Raw genomic sequence first — 22,106 nt, forward strand, 5'->3', positions numbered from 1 at the left:
TGGTGCTCAGATACAGTTAAGTTCCACTTTAAATGCAAGACAATCCCACCCATTCAGGCACTATTGGAAGGTATGGCTATCGTGGCCCCTCTTATTGGCCTCCTCTACTAGTCTTCTCTTTGCACAGTCTCTCACTTTTGCTTGGTATCCTGCTCTGGGAATTGCAGCCAATCAATACTTTTCCATTTCTTACTGATTAATTTAACTGTACTCCAATGTAATTTCCCGTTATATATACAATCTAATGTAAATTCAGTGATTTGGAAACATTGAAAAGCATGAGTCGGGGATGGATACAGCAATCTCCTTTTTTCATAGCTTGGAAGGTTGTTTGGTCTTTATGTTGTAAGTGTTGCCTTGCTATCTAGATTCCTATAGTACAGGGGTAGGTGATCTTAAAGCGGTAAAGACCTACCTGAACAACATGGGAGAAGTCAAAGATCACCAGGAACAGTGTTGGCCAGTGTCACCTCCTCACACCTGATTTAAACCTCCAATTGCAGTACTATCATGTCACAATCACATGCATTGCACAGTAATCATGGGTTTAAATCAGGTGGTGAGGAGGCACCCACATATCACCTCCTCACCACTTGTCAAACACATTCAGATCGATTTGCAGAGGAGCACCAGTGCCTGCTGCACTTGTGAATGAGCCCTTATTTGCATCTGTTAGCGGCACTCTTGGGGCTCGTTCACACGTTAAGTTGGGGGGCTAAAACCCTGCAGTTGAGTCATGGTTTTACTGCCCCCAGCCCCTACCCCCTTAGCTGCTGAGGCAGCAGCCAAAGGTGTACACATGCCGCAGCAGAAATTACAGCCCGTTACGTTTGGTGGGTGCTACCGCCTGTCAAGCAAGACCCATTTAAGTAAATGGAGCCAGTCTGCAGGTGCTCCCCAACTTCATGCTTCTGCGGGGTCCAAGGGGTGAGGGGAGGCAAGTGGTGAGAAAGCAACACACCACTGCCTGTTTAACCCCTTTTCTGCTGCACTGCACAAGGTTGCAGGGCACTTGTAGAGCTGCCTCATTCACTTGAATGGGTCATGCTTGGCAGACATCAATTTATGTGGCTCATGCTCGCTACTACAGCTCCAACATTACAAGTAGTCTCTCTGCATTGCACATTGGTAGATTATTGGGTTTGCTAACCAGCAATCCGACAGCATAAAACAATCACCTGTCTGAGATCTACTGGTTGCTGACCCCAACTATAGTAGATATACAGTATATACCTATATCAAAAGTATATATCTCAAAAACAGTACCAATAAATCAAACTGAATTTATTGGTACACTTTTTAACCAAACTTTTGATATCGATAAGAATAAAGATTATACCAGAGGTCGGCAAGCAGTTGATCATGATCGACTGGGCGACAAGTGGATTGTGACCACGGCTTTGCCTTCCCCCAGTCTCTGTCGCTCTCATGTCTCTGCAGAGCAGAAGGCAGCATAGTGCTGGATGGAGAGCGGGAGCTGCCTCAGTGATTGGTTGCTAGGCAGTCCTAGCAACCAATCACCAGCTTGTTATTATTATGAACTCTGGCAGCTCCCACTTTCCACCCAGCACTACGCTGTTTCTTGATGGCCTCTCTATTGTACACAGGCTGGCAGGTAGGAGAGTACCTATTACACTGCTATGAGTATGGGGGGGGGCAGAGGACACTACAATGGGGGGATGATGTAAAGGGGGCAGAGGACACTACTTTGGGAGGGTACAGGACAGTACATTAGGCGGAGGGGGAAGAGGACATTACAGTGATGGTGTGTGAAGTGAAGGGGAGGGGTGATTTAAAGGGGACAGAGGACACTGGTGTTAAGTACCCCCCAACACAATATGGGGGGGGCAGAGGACACTACAGTGGGGGGGGGTTTAAGTGATGTGAAGGGGGCAGATGACTCAGTGTTAGGGAGTACAGGACACTACTGTGGGGGGAGAGAGGCAGAGGACACTACAGCGGGGGGGGGGGGGTTGGTGATGTGAAGGGGGCAGAGAACACAGCATTGTGGAGTACAGGGCACTACTATGGGGGGGAGGGAGACAGAGGACACTACAGTGGGGGGGTGATATGAAAGGGCAGAAGACACAGCATTGGGGGGTATTGGACACTACTCTGGGCAGAGGACACTACAGGATTGGGGAGGGGGGTGATGTGAAGGAGGCAGAGGACACTACTGCGGGGGATGTTGTGAAGGGGGCAGAGGACACAGCATTGGGGAGTACAGGACGCTGCTGCAGGGGAGGGAGGCAGAGGACACTAGAGTAGGGCAAGAACTATGCAAAGGGGGCAGAGGACACAAACATTGAGGAATACAGGACACTACTGTGGGGGGAAGGGAGGCGGAGGACGCAGCATACTACTGTGGGCGGTGGAGGACAGAGGACACTGCGTTTGGGGGGTTGGGTTGTTAGTAGCAGAGGACACTACTGTGACACACTGTGTACCTCATACATCCTTTTTATTGGAAGCTCGATTGTGGGGGTTTTTTTGTTTGTTTTTTGTTTTTTTTTAAACCGCCGCCTAGTTCACCACACCACACCTCCCTTGGGAGCTTTGCTTTCCTCCATGTTGTCCAGGTAGATCTCAACCTCTGTATAATCCAGGGGTCGGCAACTTTTCAGTTTTATTAATATTACCATTTTTGTTTACATGTTGTTTCTTGGGGCCATCATATAGTAACCTTTTGGATATGCCACATGATCTGCTAAGTGATCTGTGAGAGTGACTACAGCAACTTGCATTTTAAGTGTTTTATGCTGGCTATGCAGTCAATACACTGGAACCGAGTCAGGAATTGTACCATTTCCTGGAAAACCTTAATATTCGAAACAAAAAAATACAACACAAAGCGATACAATTTAAAGCACCTCAAATAAGAGATGCAGTCTGGAATGTTTTACTTAAAATAACACATGCATCATTTGTTACAAGCAATATAAACCGTACCGTCTAAACTCCAGTTCTTACAAAATGAATGGAATGTAGTCAAATATCTCTTATGAACACATGAAAAATATATTAATACAAAAGTTAACCTTCATATATTCTGACTGTGAAAGCCTGGAATTGTGAAAGGCCACAAATACTGCATGGCTGGCTGCCAAAGCCCAGGACACAGGCCACAAATCGTGTTTGGCTTAGTGGCAATGCCCAAGAGCTTAAGTTACAAATACTGCTAAAATAGTGCATGGTCACATATACACACTTCATTCAATGCATGAAAGCACCACTGCAGGTAGAGGTGGCACAACTGGGTATGGGAATATTGCAAGAAGCTGAAAATTAAAATACAGAAAAAAAACAAAAAAAAACAAAAAAAAAAAACACGACATCCTACATACTTCACACAAAAAGAAAAATCTTTCAGTAGTACATATACCATCAACTTTTGTTATCAAAATTCCATATAAAAACCATAAAAAAAAAAAAAAAAAGTTAAAAACACAAATATCATCCCATTTATTTGATAATTCACATACAAACTAGAGCACTGCACAAATATCTAAACAATCAATGCACAGGACGTGGTGGCTTTGCTCATCTGTAAGTATCCTTATGGTTTGTTTATTTGCCCTGTGAACAACACAGCACCTGAAAAAAGAAAAACATATCATATACTACAATCAAATCAAGTTCCAATCATTTTACATCATTTACACTGTTGCTAGGCTCATATGTCAACCTTAAGATCACTTAGAGCTCTGCTTACCAACTCTAGGGCTATTTAATGAAAAACCCAATTACAGCTCTGTAAGGCAGGATCTGAAGGAGAAAGTAGATCTAGGACAGCAGGGGCCAAGGCCAGTGCAGTGCTATATGACACTTGAAGGCATGTTGGGATGTTAATAGATGTAGCACCCTCTAGTGTGCAGTTGGTGTTGGGAAAATGTAATGGCTCACAGTAGTGTGGCGAGTCTGGGGAATCGTTTTGGGTTTACTCTAGGTCAGGCCTCTGGTACCCCCCCCTGGTTTTAGAAGATTCTAGAAGCTAGTGGGTGGAGGTAAATAGGTGTTGATCTACATTTTTATGGGAATCTGACCAATTCCCAGGCAGGAGGCCTGGCATGGTGATAAGACACCTGCCCATAAATATTGAAGAGCCTGGATAGTGAGTAGTTCGGTCTGTGGAAGTCTGGTTGGGTGGAAGATGGAGTGCTGAGGATTGTGAGGCCTGGGAGGGAACCCAGGGAAGGGTCTCTGCCTCCATGCTGGAGCTGAGGGAGGAAGAAGAATCCTCACTATCATGTAGTATTATGCCTAAGACCCCTTGCCAAGCATGGGAAGGCTAGCACAGTGAAAGGCCTGGACAGCAGTCTTAACCATAGCAGCAGGAACAAGGGACAGAGTAAGTACCTCTACACCCTGCGGGCCTACAAGGAAGAAGGCTGCCAGATGTAATATTCAGCATGCTCTCACTAGCACAGTGCCATTGCTAACCTAGATCTCTTGCTCTGGGATACTTCAAAAGGCAGTCAGGTGGGCTGGAATTTCCTGCTAACCCGTGCTTTGAGAATTACTCTCCTGGGAGCACTTTGCTCCTATGATTTAACACTGCTACAGATCCAAGAGTGACTAAAATAATTCTGAAGGGAGTGCAGTCCAGGATCCATTTTTGTGTACATAGTGAAGAAAGACTTCCTCAAGCTGTTCTACTAATTAAAGTTGGGCATCCCACATCCCCTTATCCACATCCAAGTTGTTTTCCCTCAATAAAACAACAAAAACAAGCCCATGGACTCTGAAAGGAAAGTTGGCCTGGCTGTGCAGGAATAGGGGGACCCAAAAATCCAACGGCCCTCAAGGGGGTACCGCTACATAGAGATGTCACTGTACCAAAATTTTCTCTTTCCTTTCTTATATCCAGGCTACTCCCTCCCCAATGATTATCATTATATATTTCCCATTTTATATTATTTAGGTTTCATATTTACTAATCATTGCAGTGCCATCACAGTTTCTAACCACTACAAATACACGCACTGAAATCATGATATATGGCCGTATATCAAGGAAGAAGAAATTAATATACTGTATATAATTTATAGCTCTATATAACTTGGTACTCATGTTATCAAAATCTATACATTAAATCGACAGAAAGTAATTGTGATGTATTTGTAGTTTTGTACTCTTCATTGTATTGTGTGTTTTTAGAAAAGGACAAAAAAAAAAAGAATTATAAAAAAGGAAGAGATGTCAGTGTAAAAGTGCCTGTAGAGGCACGTCAGTAAGTCCTGTTAAAGCAGCATTACATCCAGTCCAAAAAAATTCTAATAAATGGCCTCCTTGAAGGTTTAGGCAGACCGCTGAATTGAATGAGGGTTCAGCTAAGTGAAAGAGGGAGGGAGGTAAGGGAGGCCTAAATATTTTTTACCTTAATGAAAGGAATGCATCAAGGTAAAAAAATGTTTAGATTTTATACTACTCTAAGATACACGATGCCCAGTTTTGTAAACAGAATAAAAGACCTTACCTGTTGGGTTATGCCTGATGAAAAACAAAAACGGTCTGTCCACTATAAACCAGGGGGGAGATGATCTTGCTATTAAAATTGCAGCTGAAAGAGTAGAAAATATTGACAGTTTCAAGTAATATCCCCAAAAGTTGTCATTTTAGACAAGGAACATATTAACTTTAATTTAAACTCTCTCTGTATGCCATTAGGTGGAAATAGCTGTGATAAATATGTTCCAAAAATAAAGCAACATCAAATACACATATGACATGAATATATGTCAATATATAAGTGGCTCCATATCGCTGCTACATAACTGATGCATATAATTCCTATTTAGACAGCTGTTATGTTAGTGAATAGTTTAAAAAGAGTAACAATCTTAGAGTACTTGACAAAGTCCAACTCCAAAAAAGTGATAGAAAGGGATAGAAAGGACTATCTTACTATCATTCTTGCCCTTCCCAGTCTGTTGGAGTTTCTGTCTCCACTACCCTAATCATTCTACTTCTGCCTGCCTGTCACCAGGACATGAAGTGAAGGGAGTTCAGTACAGGTGGGACAAACTGCCAAAACAAGAAAATTTCAGATTCCAATCATCTCCATCTTTATTCATATCAAAAATGTATGTATAGAGTGGGCTAAAATTCAAAATTGCTGTTAGTCAGCAGTCATTGCTCAGAGACTCTTCTAAGATAAAAGCTAAACTCTGGTTGCTATGGATTACTACACAACACTAGGCTTATGATTCATAATACATAATACCCAGTATCAGGGGTATTGAATTAAAATTCACCGCGTTCCAGCCAGTAAAATTTTCATCCAGCAGGAGGTCCAAAACTCATGGGAGGCACCTCTAGTGCATTTCCATTTGCGCTAAACCACATGTTGCCATGGTGCAATTTTGGTTTAAGAAAAAAAAAACAAAAAAAAAAAGGGGTCGTGAAATTTTCTCTGACCCTATTTCACTGATCCACCCACTATGTGAGCACCAAATGCACATGTACAGATCTGAACCTGTTCTTACATCAGTGTCCTCAATCCCCACTAAACACCACAGCCCCCTCCCCTTTCACAGCAAGATCCCCTCTTGTTGAGTGTCCTCAGGTCCCCCTTTACATCACCCCCTCCACAGTTGTGTTCTCACACTTCCTTGCCCTTCATCTTTGCAAACAATCACTTGCTTGTTAACCTGGGGCAGCTCCCGCCCTCCATCGAGAACTGTTCTACCTCCCGTTGTCAGCTCTGTGAGGATGACCACGTGATGGCTGAGTATAGAAAAGGCTCCTAAATGGCAGGACTGCACCAGTCCGCATCCAGACCCTGGTCTGTCATTTAGTGATGCCTGGTCTATACACTCAATGATGGCATTTAAAAATGGCTGATAAAGTTAAACCAAATATAAACCACACATTGCAAATCTGCTTTTCTTTTAAATTTAATCACATTATGATACTATAACGTATTACCTCTCTGTACAATAAATGTATTAAAAGGTCTTTAAACAAACGTGACATGACTAACATAACTCCGCTGGTTGCCTATTGTTTTTATATGGTCACTGATAACTGCTAATCCTTTGTGTCTTTTAATCTAGGATAAGGAAATTCCTTCAAGGACAAATTTTGTCTTACCAGTGGCAGCAGAGGCCTTTGTACCATCTTCTTTAACCTCTATTTTAGCTTTCTGCAACATATGTGACACATAAACTTGTTCTGCTCCTAGAAGAAATACAAACATTGTTGGGAATACAACAGCATGTACTATAATGTACTATATACAGTATTCTGTATTAATATCACTTGACCAGTAGATGGCACTGTACGCTAAAGGTTACTAGTTGTGTATGTGTAAAACTTGCTGATACTTTCTTCTTCTCCATCATCTCTTCAGGAAGTAATATGTCTGCTGTTATACAGTCTGCTGCAACGTGCTCTGTATGTTTGTAACTTAAGCCACACAAGTAAAGCCTGAATTCTGCTATCACTACCAGTGTCTTCTATAACACATAACCAACAGGTTATGGGCCCAGCTCCAGACACTGGAAAAAGGAAAACTACAAGCAAGTAAGTGCTGCATTTACAATCCAATTCACTGAAAGATGGCAAGTGCTTCAGATATGAAGTTTACAATAGCAAAGCTCAACAATACCAACTACCAGCTATGGAAGTTTAAGCTTGAAATGCTGTTATCCAAAGATGACTTGTGGCAGGTCCTAGATACACACAGACCCAATGACAACCCGGAAGAATGGGACAGAAAAAACAGGCAAGCAAAAGCAGTCATAAGCCTGTTAGTGGAGGATGATCAACTCATTCGTATAAGGAAAGAAAGCACAGCTAAAGGTATGTGGACTGCATTACAAAAGCTGCACGAACGTGCAAACCTAAACAGTAAACTATATCTGCTACGCAAACTGTATAAGAAGAGGCTGGAAAAAGGGCAGGAAATGGGTGAACATGTAAATGCCATGCTAGATATTGTGAACCAGCTGGGTGCAATAGGTGAAGAATTAAAAAGCAACCATGTTGTGTCAATACTTCTGTGCAGCCTTCCAGAATCATGCAGTGCCCTTATAAATGCTCTAGAAACTAGACCGGAAACTGAACTGACGCTAGAATATGTTAAGGGAAAATTAATTGATGAATACAGCAGAAGAAAGGAAAATTTGCATAGTGAAGAGAACGAGAGACCAGAGGCAGCTCAGAAGGTGCATGAAGGCAGAAGACAAAGCAAAGAAACCAGGGTATGTTTTCGCTGCAAAAAGGCCGGTCACCTGAAAAAGAACTGTTCAATCTGGAAAGCTGAGCAGCGAAAGCGGGAGCTACCCACAAGAGAAAGAGCTAAAGCAGTCATGAAAGAAAATGAAAGTGCATCATGGAGTGGTACTTTTAAAGTGACTCAGAATAGTACCTCACATGGATGGTACATTGATTCAGGTGCAACAAGTCACATGACAAGCGATGAGACATTCTTCACAGAAATTGATTTTAGTGTAAAAGATAAAGTCTTCCTAGCAAATGGGAAAAGTATTACAGCGGAAGGTAATGGTCAGGGATTTCTGAACTGCAAAACGCCATCAGGGGGCAAGCAGAGCATCCTTGTAAAGAATGTTCTATATGTTCCAAGCCTAGAAGGAAGCCTCCTATCAGTTAAAACCCTTGCAAGCAATAGACTCACTGTCCAGTTCAGAGGTAATGAATGCACAATTCAAAATGGAAAGCAAATTTTAGCAAGAGGAAGATTAAATGAACATCTGTACAAACTCATCACTGAAAGTGAGAAGGCCAATGCGGCAACTCATAGCCCACATGACAAGTGCATCCACCTGTGGCATAGAAGACTGGGGCATCGAAACCCAGAAGCTATAAAGGACTTTGCAAAGAGAGGTCTATCAGAAGACATGAAAATATTGCCTTGCCACACACTCAGCAAGTGCACGTGTTGCATCAAAGCAAAGGCCACCCGAACCTCTCTTCCACAGACCAGTCAGAGTAAAACCATCAAACCCATGGAACTGATACACAGTGATGTGTGCGGACCAATGAAAACCATCACACCTGGCGGGAACAGATATTTACTGACTTTCATCGATGATTATTCCCGGTACACAATAACGTATCTAATGAAGCACAAAAGTGAGACATTAGAAAAACTTCAAGAGTTTGTAGCTATGACAAGCAACAAGTTTCAAAGGAAACCTGGAATAATACGCACTGACAATGGAGGGGAATATATGAATAAAGAGATGGAATCATACCTAAAGAAACAAGGTATTATACACCAAACAACTGTACCATACACTCCTGAGCAAAACGGTGTAGCGGAAAGAAAGAATCGCACTCTTGTAGAAATGACAAGATGTATGATTACGGACGCTGGCTTACCTAACAAATACTGGGGAGAAGCAATAATGACTGCAACATACCTACAAAACAGGCTCCCATCAAAAGCTATTGAGAGTACACCATATGAAATGTGGAATGGATCAAAACCCAACATAGGACATATCAGAGTATTTGGCTGTAAAGCATATGCCCACATTCCAAGTCAGAAACACTCCAAGTTGGAGAACAAAGCCATAGAAGGCATTCTGGTTGGCTACAGTGAGCAGAGTAAGGGATATAGAATCCTTTGTCCAAAGACCAACAAGGTCACAGTAAGCCGCAGTGTTTATTTTGATGAAAGTGAAGCACCAGATAATACAATTCTTGAAAAATGTGGAGAGGATTTACGCGCTGAATCGGCAAGAGACACTGATTTATGCGAAGCAGGACAAGAGCCAGAACAAGAAGTGGAACTTACAATCAATGAGCCAATAGAACCCACTGAACAACAAGAAATCAGAAGATCCCCTCGAATGACAAAAGGGATACCACCCCGCAGGTTATCATACGCTGCTAAAACACATCAAACACAGGAGCCTACATCCTGGGAAGACATAGAAACTTTGCCGAGAAGGGAAGCAGATCAGTGGAGAAAAGCAGCTGAAGAAGAAATACAATCACTTCAAGAAAATAAAACTTGGTCACTAACAGAACTCCCTCCCGGTCGCAAAACCATCGGAAACAAGTGACTGTTGCACTCTCTTCAACTGAAGCGGAATACATAGCAGCAGCACATGCATGTCAAGAAGCCATTTGGATTCGTCAACTTCTACTAGACATGGGACTGAATATGTCACAACCCACACCCATCTTTGAAGACAATCAGGGATGCATAAAGCTTACACACTCTGAGAAGATTAACCCAAGAACCAAGCACATTGATGTAAGATATCATCTGCTCAGAGACATGCAAGAACAAGGGGTTATCGACATCCAGTACTGCCCATCAGAGGAGATGACTGCAGACGCACTCACCAAACCTTTGCCAAGGGAACGTCATTGTTTTCTACAAAAGAGACTAAATGTCATATAATTATGCACATGCCGTTGAGAAGGGGTGTTGGGAATACAACAGCATGTACTATAATGTACTATATACAGTATTCTGTGTTAATATCACTTGACCAGTAGATGGCACTGTACGCTAAAGGTTACTAGTTGTGTATGTGTAAAACTTGCTGATACTTTCTTCTTCTCTATCATCTCTTCAGGAAGTAATATGTCTGCTGTTATACAGTCTGCTGCAATGTGCTCTGTATGTTTGTAACTTAAGCCACACAAGTAAAGCCTGAATTCTGCTATCACTACCAGTGTCTTTTATAACACATAACCAACAAACATTACAATATATGCAAGATTATTTTGGAAGACCAAACTGTTTAGCATAACATAGTAGCTTTTTTTCTAGTTTACATGATTCAGTACACAAAATTCTAAGAAAGCAAAATTTAAGTGATATTAAACCCTCTGCTTTAAGCACTTTCAGCAGCTTCTTTTTCTTTTAAATTCTTGCCTACATTCCAGTTAAGCTGGCCCCATGACCGCTGCCTCATGTTTCCTGTTTCAGAGAGGCTTCTTCCTCTAGCAGCATCCTAAGAAGCCACCCTTGCATACAGGGACTAGAGCAGTGTCTCCCTACACTTTGCACATCAATAGAAACACACAACCCTATAGCCTAGGATGGCAAGGCACTCTTCTCTGCTCCCCCCCCCCCCTTCTCTCCAAACTAACGTACTGGCTCCAGGTTGCACTATCCACTGCTAAAGCTTTCCTGTGAAGATTGAAAGTTTAGGGAAGCGGCACTGAGAGAACAGCATTAAAAGTTGTAAACTGCAAGTGCCTGGCAACAAATTTTAACAAATAAATAGTTTACTTAAGAAGGTTTCTTTTATTGTGCCCAATGTGTTAAGCTAAAAAATGCTGCAGGTTTAATACCAATTTAATGGGAACATGTATGGATGGGGAAATAATGAAGCTACAATTGGGAATTAGATCAAGTATTGTAGAATGGTAATTCATACTTTTCAGGCTTCACTGATTGCAAGGTTGTTTCAGATCATTGATTAGGGGGTTAAGCGAGGGCCAGGATGAGTGCCTTGGTGCTTGTAGTTTTAAAAAGAAGTCAGGCAGTCTGTTTTTGTCCTCATAGGCTCGTTTTAGAGTTGCAAAGTAAGGCTGGCCATACATTATACAATTTTCCTTTATATTTACTAAAACCATACAATAGGAGGTCAAACCTAAAACACTTTCAATTTGTATGCAGAGAGGCAGGCCCTTGCACTATATAGTTGAAGTTAAATCTAAAGGAAACTGAATAAGAAAATTGTATAACGTATGGCCAGCTTAACTCAAAGAGCTGAAAAGAAATGCCCGTAGCGAAAGAAAGAAGAAATAGCGCAGGGCATACATGACTAGGCCCAGAGTGGGGGAAGGAAGAGCAGAAAGGGTTAAGGTAGCTCCAGGAGGATTTTGTTATTGTTAGTGGGGGGTAGCTGATTGGTAGAGGTTGGTGTAGGTGGGGTTTTGCTGCACCTTAGGATGGGAGGTTCTGTGAGGGGGAGTCAGTTAGCTGGACGGCAAGAGTGTGAGCTTGGTGTCTGTTTAGCACACCTTGCTTCAGGCCACCTTTAGCCCTGCCATGGACAGCCTTTTGGCTCAGCTGCAGGAGGCAGCAGAGGACAGGGGGATGGACTGGCTGCAGAGCCGTGTCTCGGATCTCTTGCAGGATCCGGGCTCATCTCCTGCAGCAGGGGGGCGGGAGGGCCCACGTGCTCGGAGGTCTAGGCCTCCGGAACGCTTTAGCCCGGGCTCCCCCCCCCTCCCAGAGCTCAGCACCACCATGGGAGCCCCGCTCGGGCCCCTCCGGCTCCGCTTGCAGGGCGCTCCCTTGCCTCTGCTAGCGGGGAAGCCGGGAGGAATCCCCGCCATCGGCGGAGCTCAGTGGGCGGGGCCTCGTGCGGGGAAGCCCCTCCCCCCCGCCCACACGGCATGGAGGCAGAAGCAGAATCTGCTGCTCCTCCACTGACAAGGTGCCGGTCAGGGAGGGAGCCCTGCGTGGGAGGCGCACAGCTGCGGCTGCCGGGCTGTCTCCTGTTGCGGCCGGCGGGCCCCCTGAGAAGTCTGGGGCTCCGGCTCCAGTGAGGCAGCAGCGTGGGATCGGCACTGGACGGAGTGCAGCAGGGAGTTCTGCGGCTGCTGGGCTGTCTACTGCTGCGGCCGGCGGGCCCCCTGGACGGTCTGGTGCTCTTGCTCCACAGCAGCATCAGCGGAAGACTGGAGCTGGGCGGAGGGCAGCTGGCAGTGCTGCAGGTCGGAGCCCAGGGACGGCGGTGAGCGTGTCTGGTGCCGGGAGGCGGAGTCGTGAGCGGCACAGACCAGCAGGACCCGTGGCTCCTGGGACCGGGAGGCCATCTGAACAGCGTGCGGAGGACGAGAGGTCGGAGGGCGAGCTGTCGGAACCCGATGCGGGGGCGACGGCTGGCCGCTCTACAACGGTGGATCGTGAGCACGCGGCTGAAGGGGCATCTCCTGGGCAGCCTGGTGAGTTACCTGTTCTGGGGTCTATCTCTTTTTCTTCTGCGTTACGGGACCTGCTGGGGGGTGGTAGGGCCGCTACGGTGGGCGTGGCCTCTGCGGCGTGCACTGTCGGCGTTCCCCCGTCGGGTATGGGTGGGGGTCTCGGTGATGTGATTTCCGGTTTGCGGGACCTGTTGCGGCGTCTTGAGTGGGGCGCCTGGGCCTGCTTCTGCGTGGCTCCCGCCGGATGGTGGGGAAGGTTTCGGGGTTCTTGTACAGGACAGCGGGGACGTGCGGCATCCGGGGGTCTCTTCTCCTCCGGGGTCTGGGCTAGGGGTTGTTCCGGCCACGGCAGGTGATCGGGGTTCTGCGGCCCCCTCCGCAGTGTTGGGTGCAGATTCGAGGGTGTCCGGGCCTGTCGGCTTGGCGGAATCGGCCAGGGGCGAAGTGTACGTGTGTTTTGAGGGCCCTTTGGGTGCGCATTTACAGTCGGAGGTACGGGAGTAGCTTTGGAGTGGGGAGTACGTTGATATATTCTCACTCTTGCCTTTGGAGCGTTTTCCTTTTGAAGGGTCCCGGGTTGACGAGAGTAGGCAGGTGGAAGCGGAGCAGCGGCGTTTTCGTTTTATCCCGCGTACCTTTGCAAATTGGTTGCAGGCGTTCGCGATCATGGCTAGTGATTAGGGAGGAGGCTCCTGAACATTGCTTGGCACTGTTCTGTTACCTTGATGCCATTGGTGAGGCTCACGGGGTTTCTGGGGGTACTGCGTGGCTTCGGTACGTTGAGCAGTTTAGGCAGCGGAGGGCGGTTCGCCAGTCGTTGCGTTGGGATCATAAGGACGTTGGCCTCTGGATGCGACTCATGACACCGGCGAGGGCCCCTGGTTTGTTTTTTCAGAGCGGGGCCGGCGGTTCGTTCTTCCCGGGACAATCGGCCTCCAGGCGTCAGGGGTTCTTCTGGCAGTTCCAAGAGGGGACGTGTTGATTTGGTGGGTCTTGCCGTTTTAGGCACAAATGTTCCGGGTGCGGGGGCTCCCATCCCTTGTCGCGCTGTTTCCAGCGGGGTCGAGGCCTTTCCGGAGAGCATGCTGGTAAGAGGGACGACTCCGGTGCGAGTGGAAAGGATGGGGCTTTTCTTAAAGAGGTATCCTGATCGCGCAGCTGCAGTGTTGCTGACGGCGGGTTTTTCGGAGGGTTTTCGCATCCCGTGTACTTTGACTTTGATTCCTCCCTTAGCTCGGAATTTGCGGTCGGCCTTGCGGCATGAGGAGGGGGTTTCGGCTAAGTTGCGTAAGGAAGTGGGGTTGGGACGCATGGGGGGGTCCGTTTGCTTGCGCTCCGTTTTCGGATTTGGTTGTTTCTCCCTTGGGGGTTGTGCCCAAGAAGGAGCCGAATGCGTTTAGGTTAATTCACCACCTGTCCTTCCCTAAGGGGGGGTCGGTGAATGATGCTATTGATTCGGAGTCATGTTCGGTGTCTTACACGTCTTTTGATGTGGCTGTTTTCTGGGTCCGTCGGTATGGGCGCGGTGCGCTCATGGCGAAATCGGACGTTGAGTCGGCTTTTCGGCTGTTGCCAGTCCATCCGGACAGTTTTCGTTTTTTGGGTTGTCATTGGCAGGGCTATTTTTACGTTGATAAGTGCCTTCCTATGGGGTGTTCTATATCTTGCGCTTTGTTCGAGAGGTTCAGTTCATTCGTGGAGTGGGTGGTGCGGTATATCTCGGGTGAATTCGGTCATCCAATATTTGGATGATTTTCTTTGCGTGGGTCCGCCAGATTCCGGAGTATGTGCAGTTTTGCTGGCCACTTTGCAACACTTTGCTGAACGTTTCGGGGTTCCTCTGGCGGTGGATAAGACTGTGGGCCCGGCTATGGAGATGACTTTCTTGGGCATTGTTTTGGATTCCGGCACGATGGAGTGCCACTTGCCTGAGGTTAAGCTGGTGGCTCTACCAGGGGAACTACGTGGGGTGCTGGGGCAAGCGAAAAATTCAGCTGCGGGCCTTACAGTCGTTGTTGGGCAAAACTTCACTTCGCTTGTCGCATTCTGCCCATGGGTCGGGTGTTCTGCCGCCGGTTGGCGGCGGCGACGGCAGGGATTACCTCCCCTTTACATTTTATTCGGTTGACTCGGGATCATCGGGAGGACTTGCATTTGTGGCACACCTTTTTGGATTCGTTTAATGGGCGGGCTCTCTGGATGTCTGGCCCTGTTAGCAATTTTGACTTGGAATGGTTCAGGGACGCGGCGGCGTCGGCGGGCTATGGGGCTTTTTCCAGGGTTGATGGAGTACGGCCTCGTGGCCAGCTTCCTGGCGGGAGGCGGGTTTTCTTCGCAACTTGGTGTTGTTGGAACTTTTTCCGGTGTTGGCGGTTGAGGTTTGGGGAGAGGATTTTCGAAATCTAAAAGTGCGTTGTCACTGTGACAATTTGGGGGTGGTTCAGGTCATCAATCGGGTCTCAGCTTCTTCATGACCGGTGGTGGCCTTGCTTCGCCATTTAGTGTTGCGTTGTCTGCGTCTGAATGTTTTTCTCCATGCGGTGCGTCTCCCTGGGGTTGATAACACCGTGGCTGACGCTTTGTCTCGCTTTCAGTGGGACAAATTCCGAGAGGTGGCGCCGGCGGCGGAGCAACACGGGGTTCCTTGTCCCGACGGGCTGTGGGAGATTGCCTTGGAGTCCTTGCGGGCTGGATCCGGCGTTCGGTGAGTGAGGCGACTTGGTCTGCATACTCTAGGGTCTGGTGGGAGTGGCTGGATCTGCTACAGCGGGTTGAGATTGATCCCTGGGGGCCGGAGGTGTTTTTGGCGGTATTGTACTTTGTGGCGCGGAATTTTGAGCGGGGGGTGTCGGCTGCTGCGGTGGATCGCCGACTGGCGGGTTTGGCATTCTTCTTTAAGTTGCAAGGGTGTCAGGATTTCACTGAAGATTTTTTGGGTTCGGCAGGCTCTCCGGGGTTACCGGAGCGCTGATCGATGTAAGGATTCTCATCGTCCGGTGTCTTTTGAGTTGTTGGGGTCTTTGTTTGTGCATTGGTGGTCTGTGTGTTCTTCGGACTTTGAGGTGTGCTTATTTCGGGCGGCTTTTGCGGTAGCCTTTTTTGGGGCGTTGCGTATTGGGGAGCTCGTTAGCCCGTCCAAATCGGTTCTTGGGGGGTTATTGGTGGATGAAGTCAGGTGCTTCGGTGAATGGGTGGAGGTGCTGGTACGTCGGTCTAAGACGGACCAATTGGGACGTGGTGGTCAGGTGCGTTTTTCGTTCTTCCGGCTTCGCTGGTGTGCCCAGTGCGGGCGGTTCGGGAATTTTTGTCCCGTCGTCCAGTGGGGCATGGGTGTTTTTTTTCAGGCACGCTGAGCAGGAGCTGGTGCGAGATGTCAAGCTGGACTTTCTTCAGTTGCGGCGGGCTTATCCGGGGATGGTGGTGGTGTGGTCCGACATTGTCGCCCGTGCCTCTTGGCGTTGGGCGCGGTCGGTAGAGAGGCTCAACAAGGCTCGGATTAAGGCTAACAGAGAGGTGGGGCGTTTCTTTAGTCACCTGGGGGGTTAGTGGTCTGGCGCTTGGAGTTGGAGGTGGATACTTGGCGGTATCTCAGGTGCGATGGGGTACATTTGAATGCGGTTGGGACGGATTTATGGTCCCTGGATCTGCAGGATGGCATGCAGCGGGCTGTTCATTTGTGGCGTGGCACGCATGGGTAAGGGCTTACCCAGCGTGCTGTGGCGGTTGTTGGTCTTTGGAGGCGGTTCTTATTTGGAAGGTAAACAACAATGGTGTGGGACCCATCCGTGGTATGGGATGCCCGGGGACATTCCCAGTTAACCAAGGTTTAACTGGAAGGTGGTGGTGCTGCACTGCGGACGGTATGGTTGTCTCCGAGCTGGTTGGTTGCGGCTGGAGGCCTAGTGTATATGGTTGTCCGCAGGTGCATTTCGGATCGTTTTGGGGTGCCTTCGAAGACCAACAACAATTATGTGGGTTTCTGTTATAAGGAATGGTTGGTGTATTGTAACTTGAGTTGTTAATAAAAGGCCATGTTGGCCATTTACTCCAAAATTGGTGTTATGTCTTTTGTTAGTATAATTGGTTAAGGGGAAGGGGGTTGGTGCGGAACGGTAATGGTGGTAATGGGGAAGTGGACGAGCCTATCTCTGGTGCAATAGTCATGTTGTATTATCAATGCTGAACACTAGATGGCACAAGATTATAAAACATTAGAAATCACCAATACCAAAACACTAGATGGCACAAAATTCCATGATCTTAAAAAGAACAACTATTCAGAGATTCATGTATATTCAATATAGCAGAGGAATTCATGTGGGGACTGCTCCTATTTCTGAGTGTATAAAAAAATCTGTATTTCTGTTCAATAAAGTAGTTCCAGTTTGGCATCTAAGCTAGTCACATCTACTCTTGGGTGTAATGCCTGGCTAGAATACCTTGGTCCTGTGTCCCAGTGGAGAGAAAGTAGTTCTATGAAGGAATCACATAGTCTGGAGGACAGGCATTCAGCCACAGGCTGCCTCCAAAATTAGTCAATATCCTACCGTAGACACCTTATGTTTGTTCTGCATTAACATCATTGGAAGGCAGTAGGTGCCATGTTACATAGAAGAAGAAATCCTATTGGTCCATGGAGGCAGTTTGTATTGTTTCAGAGTTGCTATATATTTTTGACTTTCCCAATGTGTGTACAATTGAACAGCTAGGGTTTGTATGTGTGTATGTATATTTTTATATTATAAATGTATTTATTTTTCCACAGAAAAGGATGTTGCTTTTATAAAAATTGTATTGCGGTTAAATTATGTGACCAGTGTAAACAAAAGTATTTTGAATCTTATGTTTGATACACTTACACAGTAGCCTCATCATTCACTACCATTCTTGTGATCCTGAAAACAATATTGTAGGCTTTTCAGAAATTCTCCAGCATGTTAATAAGCCTCTAAAATGAACTGCAGATTTTCATCACTTCAGTTGCTTAGTTATGACCATTTTTAACCCACAAAGTTACTCCATTACTGCTCTTTATGTGCTGCTTTGTATCACGCCCTGTTAAAAGTGGATAGTATAGCAAGAAGTTTGTATCCATAGTGCGACGATCACGGCGGCAGACCACAGCCCTTCTCACCAAACACGTGACCGAAGGACTAGCCAATCTAAAACCACGCTGTCACGTGCGCAACAATGCCACACCCAGCTGCACCCTGCACACAGATTTTCCAGCTAATGGACCACAGTCTGTGTACCGGTAGCCTGAAAGCAATTGTTACTGGGTCAGGTTAATTACGCAATTAACCCTCCACACTGCCACCACCTCCTTTTTGTACAGAGAAAGGGGAAACTCGGCAATATTAGCAATAACACTATGATGTTTGAATAATTGTCTGTATACCACTGTCACCGCAGGCAGAGATATACCGAAGTTTAAAACACACACACAGTAGCGCTCTTTAGAGGCAGGAATTCGTAGTTTGCATTAAAGGCTTTAGAAACAGTTCAAACACTTTCAGAAAGTAATATTTATTACTAAAAGGTTAAAAGGATGCAATAAAAATATTTACAGAAAAAGATGTAGCCAATATATATATATATATATATATATATATATATATATATATATATATATATATATATACACACATACATACATACATACACAGACAACAATAGCACAGCAAAGAGATAACGGAGAAGTTAGAGGGTTAAAGTACTTGACGTCAACCTTGGGTTAAGCAGATTAGGTTTCAGACCAAAGGATTTAATCTCCCACTGTCAGTTTCGATGTTAAGCCGTGTGTGAGAGTTGAAGAATCTCCTGTTTTAACTCAGCCTAGCTTAGCTTTTCTAGTAACCCCACAGGGTGTCTCCCTGGAGCAGTAAACCAATCGCCTCATTTGGGGAGGGAGTTGGTAGGTGGAGACCCAAGCTCTGAGCAAAAACTCTCATAGCTTATATTATGGTTCATAATTTACCCTGAATACATAGAACATCTTATCCAGGAGTAGATTACGCAAAATCGCCAGCTGAACAGTTAGATATGAAATATTTGCTTGAATGGTTCAGGAGATATAATTTTCTGCTCTCCGGTATATGTCAGATAGGGGGTGTAATATATCAGGGAATTTGTATTAACGTCAGCCGTCCGAATATGTGCTCCATGTTTATGTAAGTCTTCCATTTTCCCCTATGATTACATATCTTGGATTATGGATGTTGAATGTGGTGTCTAGTTTAGGACTTATCTGGAATGTCTTTGAACTCAGTGAGGGACTCGGTTTACGCTTTTATGATCCCTTTCCAAGCAAGAGTTTCTTAGACAGAGGGGCACCGAGCTAGTGAGGTTTTATAGCCAGGACACCCTCCCACTAAATTCTAACTTCAGCTTGTTCAATTACAGTGGTTGTACACCCTGAGGTTAGGTTTACACGTATGCAGGTTGCGTTTGAGCCATTTCTGCATTGCGTTTTGTGGTTTTTGCACCTGGGTTTTTAAACACTTTTTTGTCAAATTTTTATTTTATTTTTCTTGTTGCTAGGGAGATTTGAAAATGCAAAACGCATTAATAAAAACACAGCAAAAAAACGCACTACATGCTTTTCTGCGTTTCCATTGAAATCTAAAGAACCAAAAACGCAACTTTTTGCATTCAAAAAAGTCCTTGACCCTTTCCAACAATGCGGAGATGTGAACATGTCCCATCTGCAAAACGCTTAGGTGTGAACCTAGAGTTACATATACTCAGTGAAGCAGCTGGCCTCAGGTGATACACACACACACACACACACACACACACACACACACACACACACACACAAAACAATTCCTTCTGCATAAATTGTACCTGTTTATCTGAAGTATTCTCTACATCCATTCAAAATGCTGAATTTATAAAGCTTGTCTAAGATTTCAGAAAAAAGGGAGTTGAGAGCTGAAATTACACACTGCAGAGCTCAGTGAGGAGAGTTCTGTGAGCTGATTGGAGGGAAGGGACCACCCTCCTCACCCCCCACCACACAGCTCACAGGAACAGAGCTGAACTGTCAATCTGCTGGAGGTCCCTCCTTTGTCATCATTTTTCTCTTGGTGTCAGGAAAACTTGTCAGAAGTGACTCATGCTGATAGCAGAGGCTACAATCACTTTAAGCTTTGACAATTAAATCTGGAATAGGATTGGTTTCTATTAGGGATGTACCGATACTGGTTTTTCATTGGCGAGTACCAATACCAGATGACAAATCAGATGCCGTTTAGCCAGAAAGGTCATCGCTGCAAGGAGAGGAAAGAAAGCAGTAGGGATTTCAAATCCCCGCCGCTTTCTCTCCTTCCCTACCACTAACACTCTGCATGGGATGCCATCAGGGAGGTTTCCTGCACCGCTCCTGTGTGAGCGTGGGCTATGACAAGCCTGGGTTTACACAGGAGCAGTGGGGACACAGGTATCACATTCCCGTTCAAATCGCATGCCAATCTTTGCTGTGCAATTTGCATCCATTAACGCAAATCGCACCGCAAAATAATGGTTAAGTTATCGGTAATATTTTCAAGAATACGAGTATTCGTAAAAAATACTCAGTATCGGCATCCCCAGTTTCTATGCAGTGCTGTACCAGATTTTGCACTCTCCAGTTTTAATAAACCTCCCTCAATGGATCTTTTAAAATGTATTATGAAAATAAGCAAGCTTCCAAACTAAACTTAAGTAATAAACATCCTGTTGAACTTTGAGAACAGTGCTTATATCGATTAAGGTTTCCACAAGTACACTTTTTTTTTTTTTGACTGTTGAAGAGCAGAAATTCTTAGAATGGTTTAGAAGGTGAACAATGCATAATTCCTTTAACCGCTAGCCTACAGGGCACTTATACCCCCTTCCTGCCCAGGCCAATTTCCAGCTTTCAGCTCTGTCGCACTTTGAGTGACAATTGCGCGGTCATGCAACATTGTACCCATATGAAATTTTTATCATTTTTTTTTTTGTGACAAATAGAGCTTTATTTTGGTGCTATTTAATCATCTCGGGGTTTTTTTAGTTTTTCTTAAACAAACCAAAAACTACTGAAAATTTTGAAAAAAAAAATTTTTTTCTTAGTTTTTGTTATAAAAAATGTAAATAAGTGATTTTTCTCTTTCACTGATGTGCGCTAATGAAGCTGCACTGATGAGCACTGATAGGCTGCACTGATGGACACCGATAGGTGGCATTGATGGGCACTGATAAGGAGGCACTGGTAGGTGGCACTGATGGGCATTGACAGGCATCACTGCTGGGCACTGAAAGGCAGCACTGATAAATGGCACTGATATATGGCACTGATATATGTCACTGACTGGCATTAATAGACAGACACTGATAGGCAGCACTGACAGACACTGATAGGCAGCACTGATTGGCACTGATGGGTGACACTGAAAGGCAGCTCAGATGGGCACTGATATGTGGCATTGATGTGCACTGGTAGGCACTGATATGTGGCACTGATGGGCACTGGCACGAGGCACTGATGAGCACTGACATAAGGCATTGATGGACACGGACTGGTGGCACTGCTGGGGCTACACTGATCATCAGGGCACACTGATCATCAGTGCCTGATGATCAGTGTACATGTCCCCTCCACGGAAAGCCAATTACCGGCTCTCCTCTCCTCTCGAGCTGTCATCTTCGGCTCTTTCCGTGATCGGTGATCCGCTGTGTCCGAGGGACACAGCGCACCGCCGACGCCGCGTGTTCCCTGAGCCGCGCATGCGCAGTGAGAATGGGAGGACGTCACATGGCGGGAGGAGGTGGCGGGCGGTGGTTAAATAACATGCTTGGGGATGCTTTTAACCTGCCAGTGAAATGGCACTATCTTAGATTGTAAGCTCCAAGGAGCAGGGCCCTCCTAACCCTCTTGTATTGAACTGTATTGTTGCTGTATGGTCTCCCGTTATATTGTAAAGCGCTGAGCAAACTGTTGGCGCTATATAAATCCTGTATAATAATAATAATGGAAAAAGTAAAAAAAAAAAAGACACATGGGATCCTCCCAAATATTCTAGAACCCCCCAATTTCCTTAGAGGTCATATGTAGTGGCATAACGGATAGGAAACAGTTAAATATAGTAGCATAGCAGTAAAGCAGCCAAAGTTAATTCTGAACTTGTGACTGGACCGAACCTTGAGCTCATCCTTAGCTAGCAAAGACATGCAAACAGCATTCACATCTTTCTTTATATACATAGCACAAAAACACTGCA

General features: G+C 45.7%; 1 protein-coding gene across 2 annotated transcripts in view; it reads right to left on the reverse strand.

The window, feature by feature from the left end:
• Positions 1–2,855: 2,855 nt before the first annotated feature.
• The window catches only part of SERPINE2 (serpin family E member 2), a 101,058-nt gene continuing 81,807 nt past the window's right edge, over positions 2,856–22,106 (reverse strand). For both annotated transcript variants that reach the window (XM_089669502.1, XM_089669503.1), the window contains exons 7-9: positions 7,093–7,179; positions 5,477–5,560; positions 2,856–3,594 (exon numbers count right to left, since the gene is read on the reverse strand). In XM_089669502.1, the coding sequence (XP_089525628.1) occupies positions 3,557–3,594; positions 5,477–5,560; positions 7,093–7,179 (209 nt within the window). In that variant the 3' untranslated portion in view covers positions 2,856–3,556. The remainder of the gene's footprint in view (positions 3,595–5,476; positions 5,561–7,092; positions 7,180–22,106) is intronic.

The sequence above is a fragment of the Staurois parvus genome, unplaced genomic scaffold (assembly GCF_062004578.1).
Source record: "Staurois parvus isolate SC_StPar_1 unplaced genomic scaffold, SC_StPar_1.0 ptg000078l, whole genome shotgun sequence".
Classification (NCBI taxonomy): domain Eukaryota; kingdom Metazoa; phylum Chordata; class Amphibia; order Anura; family Ranidae; genus Staurois; species Staurois parvus.